Below are 17,663 nucleotides of genomic sequence, written 5' to 3'. Positions count from 1 at the left end.
ATTTTATGAGAGAACTTTTCTGATTTGCTTTGAAAAAATATGCCAAACACTATTGTAAAAAATTCAGTAGTGTCAAATTGAGGTACCCACACCGATTCAATTTCCAGATTAGGCTCATTTCATAAACAAGTTGCCCGTTCTAGCATAGAATGTAGGCAGTTAGGCACGCTCTGTTTTTTACTTGGAAATTATCATTTTTGAACGTGCCCTCGTACAGGCTTTTAGGTCTTAATTGAAAGAAAAATATCACAAGAAAGGGGATATTCTGGGGCTTTTCTAAAATCTGTGCATATCTGGTGGAGCGGGGGGGGGGGGGGGTAAAAGGGTCTACATTTTTTATTTTTGTGCCAAAAGTTTTTCAAATTACCCAGATATGTATTTTAAAAAAATGTTCGAAATAAAAATTGTAGAACATGAAAAAAATATTTAGTCGTTACAATTTGTTTGTGGGGGCCTGTTAAGGGGAGGTACTAAGTTTGGATTTGGAAAAATGCTGTTTTTGTCGACTTCCCATTAACAAAAAAAATCATGAAATCTGCCTAATCAACTTTCAAGATCTGTAAACGATCGAAAATATGAAGTAGAGTGAAAAATGTGATATGATTGGTCCTTTATTCCAAAAAAGGGTGGGGGGATTATGACTAGAGTCGAAAATAGTAAACGATATCGTGTGACGTATCGTTTGTTAGGTTTTTGAAGACGCTGAGGCCGAATATCTACTCGGTTTTTTGATCTGACCCTTCCAACCCCTTCTTTAGACGCCCCAATTCGGGTCCTCACTCCTCATGATGAAAAAAATGAGAATACCGTGTGACATATCGTTTATTAGGGTTTTTGGCGTGCTGAGTCCGAATATCTGATTACTTTTTTGATCTGACCCCTCCAACCCCATCGTCAGACACCCCAATTCGGGTTCTCATGATGAAAAAAAATGAGTTTACCGTGTGACATATCCTCTATTAGGGTTTTTGGCGTGCTGAGTCTAAATATCTGAGTATTTTTCTGATTAGACCCCTCCTGACCCCTACCACAGATACCTCAATTAATTTTAAAGATGGAAAAATTGATTATAATACTGTGTGACGTGTCGTTTTGGTTGGTTTTTGAGGGTTCTGTGAGTTAATATTTTCAAAATTGTAATTTTTGAGGCTCCTATTCACGAAGTTTTACCTTATTTTTTCTGAATGTTAAAATCAAACCTTTTTTATTTGAAGAAGGAGGGTCATTATGGGCATTTTCGTGCCCCTCGCTACTTCGAGACTTGAATGGTATTTTCTTATAGGGGATGGTCCCTAGTATTAATATTAGGCGATATTTTCCCAGAAAAGCCCATAGGGGGGCTGTGGGGTGGCCCCAAAGTCGAAAATTTCAAAAATTTTTAGAACCACTGCTCGAAAATGTAAAAAATTGAAAGTAGCGAATATATGTTGCTTTAAGGGTAAGCAATGCAGCACGTAACGCTTTTTTCATTTTTGACCTTTTTGGGGGTTGTGGTGGGGGTATTTCTATTTTTGAAAATTTTGAAACCCCCTTTTTTGACCCTTCCCGTCGAGCCCCGCTAATGCCCTTTTCATGGTTTATTGCTACTAGTAGTAAGTTCAATTGATATCATTTGCAACCCCCTCACCAACTTGGCTCATATCGAAAAATTCAATTTTTGACTTTTTTTTGAGGTCCATATTTTGGGAAACCATGAAAAGCTATCGAGGTCCGGTTTGCGGCAAATATGTTGCATTTTACTTCTTAATCGACTGGCACGCTTGAATTTTTATTTCAAGTCAATTTTTGACCTCATTGTTGCAGATCACTTTTGGGGGTGGCGAACTTTGAGAACCCCTGAAAAAAGTTCTGAAGTGATTTTTTCAAACTTTGAGCTGAAATGGTCTTAAATACATGTGTTTAACCAATATAATATGCGAATGCGATATTTTAATACAATTTAGTCATTTTGGCTAATTTTATCAAAAAAAAGTAGTGTTTTAACAACAGGCATAGCTTTCTGGCAAAAGTTAAGCTACGTGTATTCGTGGTTTAGTCCAGTCATTAAAGACATTTTTGCAGGAAAAATTAATATCAAACCGATCTTTCGCAGATATTGTTCACAGAGGTCCCCTCAACAACCTACTAAAAGTCCTGGCCCCTACGAGGTCCGGAACCCCCTCAAAGGGGGTGGAACCTCCCCCGAAATCAGTTTTTCGCCATTTTCTCCCCCGCATTGCATTTTAGCGAAAAATATGTGGCTAGATAAAAGAATCTATGTCGAATTTCCGATGTAATGATGTATCAACTTCCCTTGTATGTTCAAGAGGGGCGAAACTGCAACCATTCAAATGAAGGGGTTCACTGAAAAATACATAAAGGCTATAGGCGCCTAAGAGGGGTGAAATGGTCACCGAAATCGTTCGAGTTGATATAAGCATGGGAGGTAGGTACCATTGAGAAACTTCCGCGTGGAATGTTTCAGATACATACACTCTCCCCTTTTTGGAGAGCCCCCCTTTTCTGAAACTTCAATAACACTTTTCTCAGCCCCATTCCAACCGATTTTGAAAATTTTTCAGTATGTTATGTATATCCTTATTAGGTATCCCCACAAAAATTTTCAACCCCCTCCCCTCATATTTATCCTTCAAAATGGTGTAAAAATGTGTCATAGGGAAGGTTGGGGGTAAAATGGGAATTTTAGGGAAAATAACTAAGAATTAATGAGTAGGGTATAGTTTTCTTATGATTCGATACCGCTGAGCACGAATATGACGTCAGATTTTTTGCTACACTCATCTACAGAGCACTTGGCTGCCTCAATTTTTATTATTGTTAAAAAGCATAACATAAGTAGAAAAATACGCCATTTTGAAGGTAAATATAAGGGGAGGGGGTTGAAAATTTTTGTGGGGATACCTAATAAGGATATACATAACATACTGAAAAATTTTTAAAATCGGTTGGAATGGGACTGAGAAAAGTGTTATTGAAGTTTCAGAACTTCTGCCGGAAATGCTATGCCTGTTGTTAAAACACTACTTTTTTTGATAAAATTAGCCAAAATGACTAAATTGTATTAAAATATCGCATTCGCATATTATATTGGTTAAACACATGTATTTAAGACCATTTCAGCTCAAAGTTTGAAAAAATCACTTCAGAACTTTTTTCAGGGGTTCTCAAAGTTCGCCACCCCCAAAAGTGATCTGCAACAATGAGGTCAAAAATTGACTTGAAATAAAAATTCAAGCGTGCCAGTCGATTAAGAAGTAAAATGCAACATATTTGCCGCAAACCGGACCTCGATAGCTTTTCATGGTTTCCCAAAATATGGACCTCAAAAAAAAGTCAAAAATTGAATTTTTCGATATGAGCCAAGTTGGTGAGGGGGTTGCAAATGATATCAATTGAACTTACTACTAGTAGCAATAAACCATGAAAAGGGCATTAGCGGGGCTCGACGGGAAGGGTCAAAAAAGGGGGTTTCAAAATTTTCAAAAATAGAAATACCCCCACCACAACCCCCAAAAAGGTCAAAAATGAAAAAAGCGTTACGTGCTGCATTGCTTACCCTTAAAGCAACATATATTCGCTACTTTCAATTTTTTACATTTTCGAGCAGTGGTTCTAAAAATTTTTGAAATTTTCGACTTTGGGGCCACCCCACAGCCCCCCTATGGGCTTTTCTGGGAAAATATCGCCTAATATTAATACTAGGGACCATCCCCTATAAGAAAATACCATTCAAGTCTCGAAGTAGCGAGGGGCACGAAAATGCCCATAATGACCCTCCTTCTTTTTTCTTAAATTTGGATTTTTATTTTCTTATATCACGTTTATTGGTACATTTTACCAAACTTCTACTCTGATAGATGAATTTTTACGTTACTTTTATCATTTTTCAATTCACTTTATCATGCTTTAGTGGAATTTTTATCAATCGATCTTTTTCTTCGTATTTTTTGTTATCATCTACTTGAAACCAGACTCGATTGTGTAATTTGATCTTAAATGAACAGAGATATTCTTGTGTCTAGTTTTATAATAACTTACAGGAATTATTTCGTCTGCTATTTTCAACTACAATCATTATTTTTGAAACGACTCTTATTATCTTGGTAAATCAACGAGTAATCTCGTCAGCTGATAAAAAACAGCCAGAGCCAAACCCTCCCTCGCATCTTCTTCCATCACTAAAACCAGCAATCATTACTTCATTTCTATTTCAACGAGCATCTACAAAACGTGGCAGGAAGAGAAGAGAGATTAAAGCAGAATCTTAATTTCATGCTCGCTCGAACAACATCGACAAAATTTTCGACAGCAGGCCTATAAAACAGAAAAAAAATGAGAAAAAATTTCATCTCGCAGTTCCCTAACCGCACGACGCAGCCGGGGTGGGGGAGGGAGGTGAGGGGAGGTGCGTTAGTCTTTAATCTTTTTTAATATAATTTTTTCCGTTTCGAAAAAAACTTCCGCATTTCGATGCGGTGGTCTGCCCTCCGTCGTTCGGAGACTTGGTGAAGTAAAATTAAAAAGCATAGCACGCGTTCGTACACGACTGGTCGAGCCCGAGCTTATGGAAAGTTCGAATTTTCTATACTAGAAGCGCCACAGTGCTTCGCATTCATACCCCTTTGGTCTTCTTCTTGAGAGTATAGCACGTTGTTATACGTATTGTACTTCTTGGTGGTAGTGGCGGAGTCGGTGGTGTTAGCGTTTCTGCCGTTGTTGTTGTTATTGATGTTGTTGTTGTTAGTGTAGCCACCACCGTGCAGTGCAGTGTTATAGTACCTTACCTACAGTGTTTTAATACACATCATTGATCGAAAGTTTAAAAAGCTTCGTACAGATTCTGCGCCGATGCTTTGACGATATACTTAGTTGTTTATACATTTTGAAAAAACGACTAAAAAAAAATCACATACGTAGCGTCGGTCGCGTGTCGTCGTGTCGAATTTTTTTTCGTGTGTCTTTTTTTGGACGATCGTGTTGTTTTTTTTTCAGCGAGAGTTTTGACTGGAAAAAAGTCAGCCTTTGCGAGGATCGTGTTGAATGGACGATGAATTCATTAAAGTCTAAGTCGTCGTCGTTGTTGTGTTAGTTTTTGTAGCATTTTTACTCTACGATTTTATCGGTGTTTGAATTCGCCGGTTCTCGGTTTTGAATTTTGAATTTATTACTAACGTTGTGTTCGTGTGTGTATTAAATTTTTTGACTTTTTTTTTCTTTTATGTGCAGTTGAACGAAGAAGAAAAAGGTAAACTTAAACAGCAAATCTTGAACCAATTTCAAGAAGAAAGTCAAGCATACTATGCGAGCGCCAGGTAACATAACCAATATTTTTTACTTCTGGGTTACGGTGTTAAATTTGTGAAATTTTGAATGATTTGCTCGTCTCGTTCGATACCACTACAGAGAGGAGACGGATGACTTTTTTTTTTATTATGTAAAAGACAAAAAGAGTTATGTCACCGATGGTATTCGTATATATATATGTACGAGTACCGTGTACTTGAAATCCTTGAACGTGCCAAAAAATGTACCGGTGTAATTGGCTGCTGGCCAAGGTGTGCTTAGAAACGAGAACCCAGACCCAGATCCACCATCGTCGTCGTGGTGGCTAAATTAAAACTTAAATATGCGTAAGGAAAGCGATCAGACGAGACGAGCTGTGCTTTCGGGTGAAGGGTATGTGAGTACATGCTTAACAACGTGTCATACACCGATTTATACGATCGTGTGGGATTTCCCTCGCCTTCCCCCGGTACCCCTTCTACCCTTACAGAAAAGGTGATCAGGTGAAAATGGGTATTTTTAGATCTCTCTGTACGAATGGGAATGGGAATAGGATTTACGTATACATTATGTGCTCTCATGAATGATAACACACTGTGGTATGGGTCTAACGTATTTATACGTGCATGAAAATTATCTTATAATGAAGAGAATAACGAATCGAGACCAATTTACAGATTGTGGGATGACGGTGTCATAGATCCGGCCTCCACCAGGGATATATTATCGTTGTGTTTGAGTATTTGTCTAAAAGCACCTATACCGGATCGACCTCAATATGGCATTTTTAGGATGTGATGATGAACGATGATTTATTTCGGATACCTTCCTACCGTACGTTTTTTACGACATCGTATCATAATACAGGGTTGGGTATATCATCTTTTATATCATTTTTCCATTTTTTTTTTTTACTATAAGAGTGTTCATGATACACCTATATACTTTCACGTGCAATATACTGTTATGTTTTTTTTTATTATTTTTTTTTTCAACAATTTATTTCCTCTTTTTTCCAATTATGGGGGAAATTTTATATTTTAGATGGTATTAACTTACGTTGACGTTGTACACGTACGTCGAATACATGTGTGATTTATTTTTTTCGTACCTAGCTCTACGTATACAAGTACGATGAGGATATTGAATATACGTACGATGACGTATGTCTGCATATCTGTGCGATACACTTATATTACACACACACACGATCGAAGCGATTAATTATTTGAAAAGCTATCAAATATAACGGTGGCTGCTGGTGCTGGGTTTTGTGTACTTTAACCCGTTCGATCCTCCGCCCTGTGGCTGCGTATATCGTTCTCTTTCTCTATGACTGTTGCTCTGTCTCACTCTATCCCTCGATGTCTGTGTGACGATAACGATGACGTCGTCGTCCGTGCAGTATAACAATTGAACCCAGTGCCACCGAATGGTACATTTTGACCTAATTTATTCCTCTCGGTCTCGGTGTCTTTTAATGAGATGAGATTATTCCGCTCGGATTGAGGGTAGGGTGCGAGGTGAGCTCGAAGGTGGGGGGGAGGATGCTTTTGACGAATGTTAAGAGATGGTAAAGGGGGTTTGGATAGGATCGGATCCGATGCAATTTTGTATTATTTTGTTCGTGCGATGAAAATATTGAAAATGGGCTTATGAAGTCGAATTATTCGATTCATTTATGGTTGGAATGTTGTAGAATCGATTTAGAGATTTTTGAGATGTTTTTCTGTCCTTTCTCGTTTTCTACTCAAATTGAGAAAATTAAGAGAGGGATGTATGAGGATAACGAGAAAAGTCGAGGAATTTCACCCTTCTCTGGAAAAGTCTTGGAAATGTCAAGGAAATTTTACATTTTTACTCCGAAATCAGGAAATTTATGCTTACACAATTGGCAAAACACTTATTATTTTATATTAGGTATTTTTTTTGACGTGACTTACTGCATGAGTGTTATTGTGTTAATTTTAATCTTATCATAGTTTCATCAAATTATTCGATAAACTGTGGTATATTACTTAATGGAAAGAATTTTATAAATTTAAAATTTATTTTTATTAGAATTCAAAATTTTATAAATTGAAAAATAAAAGGTGATAATTTAATTTAATTTACCATGAAATTTAAATTTTTAATAAATTAATAAAATAAAATAAAACTTCCAATTGGGTAATTCTCGTTATTCCAAGAAAATTATTGTTTTCGATGAAAAACGAACGAATTCCCGGAATGACGAAGATAAACGAATAAATTCGCAAAAAAATAGAGATAAAAATTGAAAATTCGAATACTATAAGAAATTGAGGCGAAAATAAATCGAATAAAATTGATATTCCTATAAAAATTGCAAGGGCTTTAAAAAATGATTAGAAAATAAATAAATTCGCGATCTATTCGGAAATAAACTGACGACGAAACTTGAAATTAAACTGTAGTCGCGAAATTCGGAAATTGAACCGATTTTAAGTCTCTCCCTTACATGTATTTATAAATTGAATTTTGCAATTTTGGACAATATAAGTAAAAGGGGAGACTTTGGGCACGTGGATGAGCATCTTGTTTTTTGGTCATTTTCAAATAGCCAATTAATAGAGTTCCCTTAGCGATTGAAGATGCCTCATAAGACAGAAGAGTTTTAAACATAATTTTATTTAATTTAAAGAGGGTTTGTTGATTTTTACGAGCCTGTTTTGAATTTTTTACGTTGAACAATAAATCTCACTTTATGGAATCGCGATGATCTGCTAAATACATATGAAAAATCATGAATAAATCTCTTTATTATTAAATTTTATTACTTTTTGTTCAACTTTGAAAAAGTTTCATTTTTCAGGAAACTTTTATTATTCGAATTTTTCTTAATTTTTTTAAAGAAAATTTCGCATTTTGCTCGAGAATTTTTGTCATTATTCTATCGTCATACGAGAATATGGTTACCCCCCCCCCCTTCCCTTCTACTGATTTCTTAACAAAACATCTACAAAATGCTAATTTTTTCCATCTTTGTCGAAAGGTACTAATTTTTACAAAAAATGCTAAAATTATCCTGCTTGTTTCCTGAATGTGCATTTTGGCTTAGCTGTCAGAAGTCCTGTTTTTTTTGGCGAAATTGCTTAAAAAGTTAGGTTTTTATAAAAACCGTACTTCGAAGAAAAAAATTGTGAAAATTGTCAAAAAATCGCAATATTTTTGTCAAAAAGTTTTTTTTTCAACGTTTTTATGTTTTTTCTAGAATTGTGAAACAAAATTTGTTAAAAAGTCCCAATTTGTACCAACATTTTTGCTTGTTACCTAAATGTTCAAAAAGTGTTGTTTTCTCCCTATAAAGTGCAGTAAAAGTCTTGTTTTCTGTATGGATTGTAATATAATGTCCTATTTTTTCGAAGTTGCCAAAGAAGGAAGCGTCCATTTTTTTTACCCAAATATTCCATTATTCCTCAATCAACCTTTGTATCCCCCTCCCATTTTTCTATCTCTTCTTCTTCTTTTTGAAAATAGACATTTTTCAATTTCAAAAAATTTTGACTTGGATAAATTGGAAGTCTCCCTATCAAAAATTCACTCCCCTCCCTCTTTCCCGAATTAAAACGTAATTAAAATCTAAAGGATCTGAAAAGTTGGGAAAATTGGTCTAAAAAACCTGCCGGGAAAAGTCGGGGAAAATAATTTCTTCGAGAAAGTGGATGCCCTAAAATGTCGTGTTCCTAATCTTGAGATCATTCTAGTGAGAACCATTTAAGTATCGATAGGTAGGTATTGTACATGTCATATTTTGAGGAAAGATTACGTTTCAAAGACGTTGATTCAGAAATCGGTCTTCATCTTGAAGAAACGAATAGTTTCATTTTCCCCTAATTTATTGTTCGAAGCGAAAAAATTTGGATTTAATGCTGAGAAAGTAGTGAAAAATCCCAGTCCTGCGAACCAGTTACAATATTTTTGTGGAAGAGTACCTCATTGTTCATCCTATTTTGAAAACTTACTCCAGTGAAGATAGGGGCATGTAACCTGAAAAATAATTTTTAAATGTAGAGAGCGTATTTTTTTATGAGGCACCGGGGGGGGGGGGGTTAAACCTTAAAAGAACTCTCATATTATGAGAGTGTACTTTTTTGGTATTGGTGAAGAAGGGATCAGTAAAATCTGAATGAACTGGAAGTTTTCAGTTACTCAGCCATGGCTTAGGGTATTAATTCGAATTGAATATGAGGTAGAGTCAATGCTTCGATTTCGCTCAAATTTTTTGTAGATGTACTCCTGGAGGCTCGATGGTTTACTAATATAACGTGAAGCAAAGGATTGTGATTTGTGGTATCGAGAATTGACATTTTAAAAAAAATTGAAGATATTAGATAAGTAAGTTAATGGCTGGGAAATTTTTTAATAACGATGTCTTATAAGAGAAAAATGACTACTTACAATCATATCTCTTCGATTCGTAACCACATTATCATTCCATATACCTACGTTTTTTTGATCATTTGCTAAAATCGTTTTTAAATTTCTTTTCAAACAGAATAAAACATTATTGTAGGTAAGTACATAATAATCGATACAAGATACGATAATCATTACATGAATGATATTTCTATCGATGTCGAAGTGTAATTCGAAATTCTCGCTCGTCATCACGTTTATTGATACGAACGATGCGAAATTCGAAGCGTCCATCGAAGCGAAACAAGCTCGAAAAAACAGGTGTTTTTATCAGCTCGATAATTGTATACCGAGGTGTACGTAATGTAGATACATATTTGTGTAATTTCTTCACGCTTGAAAGACGTTTGATATAGTTTACACTCGCCTCGCCTCGCCTCGCCTCGCCTCGCCTCGCCTCGCCTCGCCCCCTTTGACTACCCTTATATAACGGTCTCGTTACTTAAATAATATAATTTATACTTAATATGAGAGGGTGTGCTACGAAGGTATTTATGCTGGCATACGTTCGTTCGTTCGTTCGTTCGTTCGTTTTTTCACATTTATTTCTGAGCTGATTAATCAGCTTTCAATGTACCTAGCAGGTATTTCTTTGTGGAAATCGGATGGTTTTTGCTCGAGTTGAAAGCAATTGGACATATTGTAACCAGTCGTAGAAAGAAGGTCGCTTACATCTGTACATCAATTACTCTGACTTTGATTGCATGCCCACAGTTGTAGTAATACCAACGTAATTTTTAGAAGCAAAATGTAAATTCCAAAAATTATACGTATAATTTGGGGGAAATATGGAATTCTGAAAATTGATTCGAAATTTTGTAATTTAAAGACGATGTACCTAAACTCGACTGAAAAACAATTAAATACTTATTTCGTAATTTGGAGACATGGTGATACGCACACGTGTCTAGTTTCTGTTAGTTCTGGGTACATTATGATTAGCAAAAAATATGATTTTATTTTGAAAATAGAATTTTTTATGGTGTTGACAGCCGATAAGTATTACTTTTTAATTTTATTAAAATCAACCAACTTCCGCATTTGAAATGAAAAGGAAGTTAAGTGTGTAAGTATTTGAAACGAAAAACTGCAACTTATTCTAGATTTATGATTGAATTCTCAAATTTTATATCAGTTATTTATAGTTTGTGAGTGAAAATTTCGTATTTTCATTCTTCACCAGCTGCCATGAGTATTCTGTTTTGCGTATATTCGAGTAAAAAAGAAAGAAATACTCATTAAAGCATACTTGCTATATTTACACGTTATGATACACATTCGGATGATAGTGGACTGATAGAGAGATAAGGGAAAATATACAGACGAGGTAAATGGTAACTAATACCGATAGAGAGCGTAAATATTATCTGAACAAAGCTCCCCCAGGAAGACCAAGGGTCTTGAGAAATAAATATAAATAAATTATATACATTCGAGTAGTACTTAAACTATACAACGAGAAATTACGATTACGTATGATATTTACATTCGAGCGAGTAGAAAAAAAACAAAAAACAATTTAAAAATTAACGAGTGAATAAAATGCAATAATTTACATGAAAAGGAACAATTATTTACATTATTCGAACATCCGAAACGAGTTTAAAATTATTCGAACGTTATTCTCCAGCGATTTTCGTTTCGACTGGAAGTTTGACCAATTCCTGGACACCTCGTTGGAAAATCGATCCTTTGGCCTTAACGGAGACCTTTCGTAGGTGGCCTTTGGCATCAGGTTTGCCATCGATGATTCTTCCGAGGGGCCATGAACATGGCGACGAATTTTCTTTCAATATGACGATATCACCGATTGAAAGATTCGGTTCGGCTTTTTTCCATTTCGAGCGAGTCTGAAGTTTGGCAAGATAGCTCGATTTCAGATTATGCCAGAATGACTCGATAATCTGACGTTGAAGCGTCAATCTTTCGCCCAATGTAATATCGAATGGGCTAGGATTGTCCTTTTCGAGCAAACTTGAACCAATCAGGAAATGGGATGGAGTGAGGACATCGATCTCCTCAACATCGGTCGAATTACAAGAGGCATATAATGGTCGAGAGTTGAGGATCGCCTCGACAGCTGTGAGAACTGTTCGGAATTCTTCTTCGGTTTGAACAGCTCCTTTCGTCGCAGCTAGTAGATGCTTTTTCCCAGCTTTGACCGCAGCTTCCCAGACTCCACCTTGGTGTGGAGTTCTAGGAGAAATAAATTTCCATTCGAGTGCGAGTTCGGGATTATTTTTCTCGAGATCGTTCTTAGCACCAACGAAATTCGTTCCGTTATCGGAGTACATTATCGCAGGAGTACCTCGGCGATTCCGGAAGCGTTGAAAAGCGGCTGAAAACGCAGTCGTCGAGAGATTGGACACAGGTTCGATGAATACAGCGCGAGTCACCAAGCAAACGAAGAAAGCGGCATAACATTTGATGTACTTTGGTGTTCGATGATTAGTACATCTGATCATGAAAGGACCGCCGTAATCGACACTGGCATTGGTAAACGGACGAGCGATGGTTAAGCGTTCAGTAGGCAAATCACCCATGATTTGGCTAACTGTCTGAGCTTTCATTCGAGTACACCAGACGCAATTATCGATGGTGTTTTTCACTAGTCGCCGAACTCCAGTAACTATCCAGTAGCGACTGAGTATGAATGATCGAGTAAACGATTGTGATGCGTGGTAATACTTTTCGTGAATGTGTCGAGCGAGTAGTTTGGCGTACTCGGACTGTCCGTGTAAGATGATCGGGTGCTTAACGTCGTAAGAGAAGCGACTATTTCGAAGCCTTCCTCCTACCCGGAGTACTCCAAACTGATCGAGAAAGGGACTTATCGAAGCGAGTGTGTTACGAGATTTCAAAGGTACTTGATTCTGGATTGATTCGATTTCGTTCTTGAACCAAGTAAGCTGAGAAATTCGAGCGATGATGTAAATCGGTAATCGTGGATCTTCGAACATGATCTTCGAAATTCGCAATTGGTAATGAGATAATCGAGCGTAGAACGTTACAAACAATCGAACCATTCGAATCAGCTTTTCGTACGATGAATATTCGCTGATGAATGCTTCTGTAGTTGCTTGACATAACAGCAATACAGTTCGACGTTTTTCAGGTGGTTCGGGTAAACTAATTTCGACTTTCGGAGTATCTTCGGTTTGTAACCAACTAGGTCCTTGGAGCCAAAGTTGATTGTCGATGAGCGATTCGATAGATACACCTCGAGTGACCAAATCAGCAGGATTTTCTTTCGTGTTGACGTAACTCCATTGAGCGTACGGTATGATCGAGTTGACGTGTTCGATACGATTGCGTACGAAGGTATCGAATCGAGATGCTGGACCTTTCAGCCAAGCGAGTGCGACTTGAGAATCTGAGAAGACTCGTGACTTCGAGACGTCGTATTTCAGCATTTTGGAGATATTCGAGAGTAGATTAACGAGCAGTACAGCACCGAGTAATTCGAGTCGATGAACTTTGAGCTCCTTTATCGGTGTGACTTTCGACTTTGAGGCAACGAGCGAGACAGCGATTGATGATGAAGAATACGATTTGATGTAGACGACAGCACCATAAGCTTTTTCACTTGCATCACTGAATCCAATTAATTCGAATCGATCAGGAGCAAATGTCGAGTAAGCGCGAGGTATTTGAATAGAAAACAGCTTTTCAAGGTCTTGGTAGTATTCTCGAAAACTTTTTTCAATTTTGTGAGGAATTTGGTCATCCCACGCCAAATCTTGCCGCCATATTTCTTGAAGCAAGATTTTACCTCGAATCAATATGGGGTTTACGAGACCGAGCGGATCGAAGATGCTGGCAATTAACGAGGATACCACTCGTTTGGTGAGAGTGACTTTCGAAGTATCCACCGTTTGATGGTGAACACGCAGCACATCTTCGTTCGGGTACCATTGAAGACCAAGTATTTTTGCAACTCCATCAGAGCAAAACGATACTGGTTTCAATTCTTCAATGAGTTCAGGAGCGAGCGAGGTGAGAAATTCAGTCGAGTTTGAGACATATTTACGCAAAGGAAATTGAGCTTTCATAAGCGCGTTGTGAATTTTTTGCGCTTTAACGATAGCTGCTTGAACGTTTTCCGCACCAGATAGAATATCATCCATATAGGTCATTTCCTTTATCGCTTCTTTCACTTCAGGTTCATCTTCGGGTACTTCTGTGTCAGCTACTTCGTTGACACAGGCAGTAGAATCGGCAGCGGCTGGACCTGTTCCGTATGTCACAGTTGTGAGCTCGAATACTTCGACAGGTTGATCGAGATCGAAACGCCATAAGATTGATTGAAAGCGACAATCATCTTCGTTCATACCGATGCAACGATACATCATCTTGATGTCAGCAGAAAAGGCGATTAGGAAAATTCTCCATCGAATGAGAATATCGAATAGAAACGATTGACGAATCGGACCGTTCAGCAAGATATCGTTCAGAGAAAGACCAGATTTGTTCTTCGCAGAAGCGTTGAATACTACACGCAGTTTTGTTGTCGAGCTGTCTTCGCGTAATACGGGTAAGTGCGGTATGTAGTATCGCTGTACTGCATCTGGATCTTTAATGAGACGCATGTGACCGAGATTGAGATATTCGCGCATGAATTCGGCATATCGAGGTCGAAGTGGCGATTTCTCGTACTTCAACAAAGCGCTGAGAGCTTGAGGATACGTGTTGGCGAGTTTATCAGTTGAATCCTTGAAAGGTAATCGAACTTGGAATCTGCCATCGGGTAATCAAATTCGTGTGCTTTGGAAGTGGTTTTCCCAAAGCTCATGTTCGCTGAGAGTAATTTTGGGAGGATTAACTTCTTCAATTTCCCAAAATTTAGCAAGTACATCGTGCGTTGTTGTACTAAGCAAACAGCATTTTCGTTCGAGAGGTGGAACTTTGACAGCTCCGATCGTGAGCCAACCGAAGAGCGATTCTTCGAATGCGAGATCACCGACGAACTTCTTGTTGCCAGTCATGATACGACTGACGTATTCAGCACCGATGAGAATGTCAACGTGGCTGGTTTCGAGTTCCGAATCGGCAAGAGCGAGGTCTGGTTCGAGCGTGGCAACGTGTCGTTGCATTTTCGAGTCGATCGTGTAAGGTAGTGAGCCAATAAGTTCAGCATCGATTTTCAGCTGAGCTTTATTGAAACGCGATTTCACCGTAAACGACACAACATAGCTTGTATGCACCGTTTGAGATGAAATACCTTCGAGGCTGTAGGCAGACGGGCGTTTAACGAGATGGTGTTTGTTCACAAACGCTTCGGTGACGAGATTGACTTGTGAACACGAGTCGATTAAGGCACGAGCGAGTACAAATTTCTTGCCAATTTGCACTTTGATGACAGCAGAAGGCAGAAGTACGTCTTTACCGGAACGAATCGCTACTACTGCTTTTGTCTGGTCATCGGATTTCGGGTCTGGTTTTGATTCGGGATGAAGCATAGTGTGATGATTCTTTTCACACGTGCGACATTTCGAGGAGCGACAAACGTTGCTAGTGTGTCCAGGACGCAAGCAATTTTTGCACAGTTTTTTCGAGGTAACGTACAGTTCGCGATCTGTGACGTTCTTTGCCTGAAATTTCGGACACTGTGAGAGGTAATGCGCTTCTCCGCAGTCGAAACATTTCAGCACAGTCGAGGGAGTTCGTTGAGTAGTCTGCGGCGAAGTACTGGAAGGACTCGAGACTGCCAACGTAGATTTTGTCTTCTTTGAAGAGCCGTTTGTTTTTTCTGGTGTCGCTTTCGAGGTAGAAGACATCAGATTGGCTGTTTCGTAAGCAAAACAACGAGCGCTGAGAAATTTATCGAGTGAGTCGAACGAGGGATATGCGGAATAGTCTAGGTTGCTGTTTTCCCAGTCTATTCGAAGTTTTTCGGGCAGTTTTCGAACAGTGATGAACGTTATGAGAGGAGACATCTTCGCAACATCGATATCGCATGTTTGTAAACCTCTGATAAGTGCTCGAATTTTACTGATCGAATCGCGTAATGTGGATGACGTAATTGACGGCATATCGAGTAGTTTACCGAAATGAGCAGCAATAATGGCTCGAACATTGAAATATTCAGTCAATACTGCTTGGTATGCGAGTTCGTACATACCCTCTTTCACTGGTGTCTCTTTGAGGAGGTATTCGGCATCCTTGATGAGAGCACCTTTGAGGAAGAAGAGTTTATGCACTGGTTGCAGCATATCGTTCGAATGAACCAATGCTACATACATCGAATGCCATTCAGTGAAATTGGTAATATCACCATCGAATTTAGGCACTTTGATGTCTGGTAGTTTAGCGAGCGGGTTTCCGAGCATATTTTCACCAACGAATGACGAATCCATGGATTTACGAGCTTTAGCCATTTGCTGAGCAGCTTGATCAGCTTTGTTGATGCGAGCTGCCATTGCACTCAACAAACCTTTGGCTTCGTTGAATTTCTTTCGAGAATCGTTGTAGGGTTTCACAACTTCATCTTCAGCCTTTTCCAGCTCTTTGGCATCTTTGTAGGCCTTAGGATCGAGTAGGTCGAGAATTTGCTGGTCTAGAGCTTCTAATTTTCTAAGCTGTTTCAACCACAAATCGAGTATAGCACCAATTTGATGAACTAAATCTTGCGATGGTTGTTCATTCAATTTAGCTAGTGCATCAGCTTGATCATAGTTCAGATTTTTGGTCAGCAGTCGTTTGTTACGTGTACACTGATCATACGTCAGATCTCCAAAATCTTCATCATCAGATGGCATGATGAATAATTTCTATTGATCAAGGCGCGTCGAGAATGCGAGGTAGCGAGAATATTTACGTGTTTTCTGCGTTGATAACAGCAGAAACTGCGAGGAACGAGTTGTGTGAGCCTTTTACGGAGTAGGCGCGGCGAGGGGTACGTTTCAGTACGTGATAACACAGAGTACTGGCTTCGTACGGCGATTTCCGAGTCGAGACGATGAGAAACGAGCGTTGCTGCTGCTGATACGAGGTCCGGGGTGCGGAGAGACGAGCGTGTGTGTAGCAGGAACGTTGATAGGCGAGGTAGGACGAGGTACGATGATTTTCGGTGAGCTGGCGGGTGCGGCAAGCGGGGTTCGAACGTATCGGCGTTGTGAAACAATGTAACAGCACCGGATTGTCGAAGCTTGCTGCTTTTTGGTTTTTTGCAGCAGAAACGGACAGCTTTTTTCAGCACAACGAAGTAAATTACGATGAAAGACTTACAGGTTGATTCGAATGAAGCTGGAACGAGTTGAATTCGAGTTGGTTTCGGGTAGATTTCCCTTAACAGGAACACAGGAGCGAGTAAACGAGGTGACGAGGTGAAAACTTTCGTTTTCCGAGAGATGTTCGAGATCAATTAAAACACATACGCGATTGCACTTTAATCGATTTAAACGAGAGAAACGAGTGATTAATATTCGAGTTAACTGATATTCAGGTCGGAAGGACCATTTGTTTTGCGTATATTCGAGTAAAAAAGAAAGAAATACTCATTAAAGCATACTTGCTATATTTACACGTTATGATACACATTCGGATGATAGTGGACTGATAGAGAGATAAGGGAAAATATACAGACGAGGTAAATGGTAACTAATACCGATAGAGAGCGTAAATATTATCTGAACATATTCATTATTTCTAATTACACCGAAAGTAGAACTTGATCTTACTATGATGATATCCATGAAAAGATAGCAAAGAAAAAATTTTTACTTGTATAATACATGTACACAGGTTCTGTTTTTTTTTCTGTTTATGAAGATGTGTTTTCTTGCTGAAAAATCCGCTTCGTTCAGTAGGGACAATTTACTTACTTCATTTGTGAGAGAAGGGATCGAGGGGTAAAATGTTGATTGCAGATTTAGACTGATAGTTACTTAATTTAATAGGTCTGATGTTGAAAACAATTCTAGAGATTCGAATTTCTTGGGAAA

The 17,663-nt window shown here is 38.4% G+C and overlaps 1 protein-coding gene across 6 annotated transcripts in view; it reads left to right on the top strand.

The window, feature by feature from the left end:
* Mccc2 (methylcrotonyl-CoA carboxylase subunit 2) overlaps positions 1-17,663 on the top strand; it is a 121,331-nt gene that overhangs the window by 19,207 nt on the left and 84,461 nt on the right. For 2 of the 6 annotated variants that reach the window (XM_065354087.1, XM_065354082.1), the window contains exons 12-13: positions 5,227-5,312; positions 5,961-6,265. The exons of 1 other annotated variant lie outside the window; for it this stretch is intronic. In XM_065354087.1, coding sequence (XP_065210159.1) covers positions 5,227-5,312; positions 5,961-6,081 — 207 coding nt within the window. In that variant the 3' untranslated portion in view covers positions 6,082-6,265. Of the gene's footprint in view, positions 1-5,226; positions 5,313-5,960; positions 6,266-17,663 lie in introns of those variants that run through there. 3 more of the 6 variants (XM_065354085.1, XM_065354084.1, XM_065354083.1) reach the window with 2 other exon arrangements.

This window comes from Planococcus citri, chromosome 3 (genome assembly GCF_950023065.1).
Source record: "Planococcus citri chromosome 3, ihPlaCitr1.1, whole genome shotgun sequence".
In the NCBI taxonomy this organism is placed as follows: Eukaryota; Metazoa; Arthropoda; class Insecta; order Hemiptera; family Pseudococcidae; genus Planococcus; species Planococcus citri.
The sequence above is the reverse complement of the archived record's forward strand: the minus strand, read 5'-3'. Positions and strand labels throughout refer to the sequence as shown.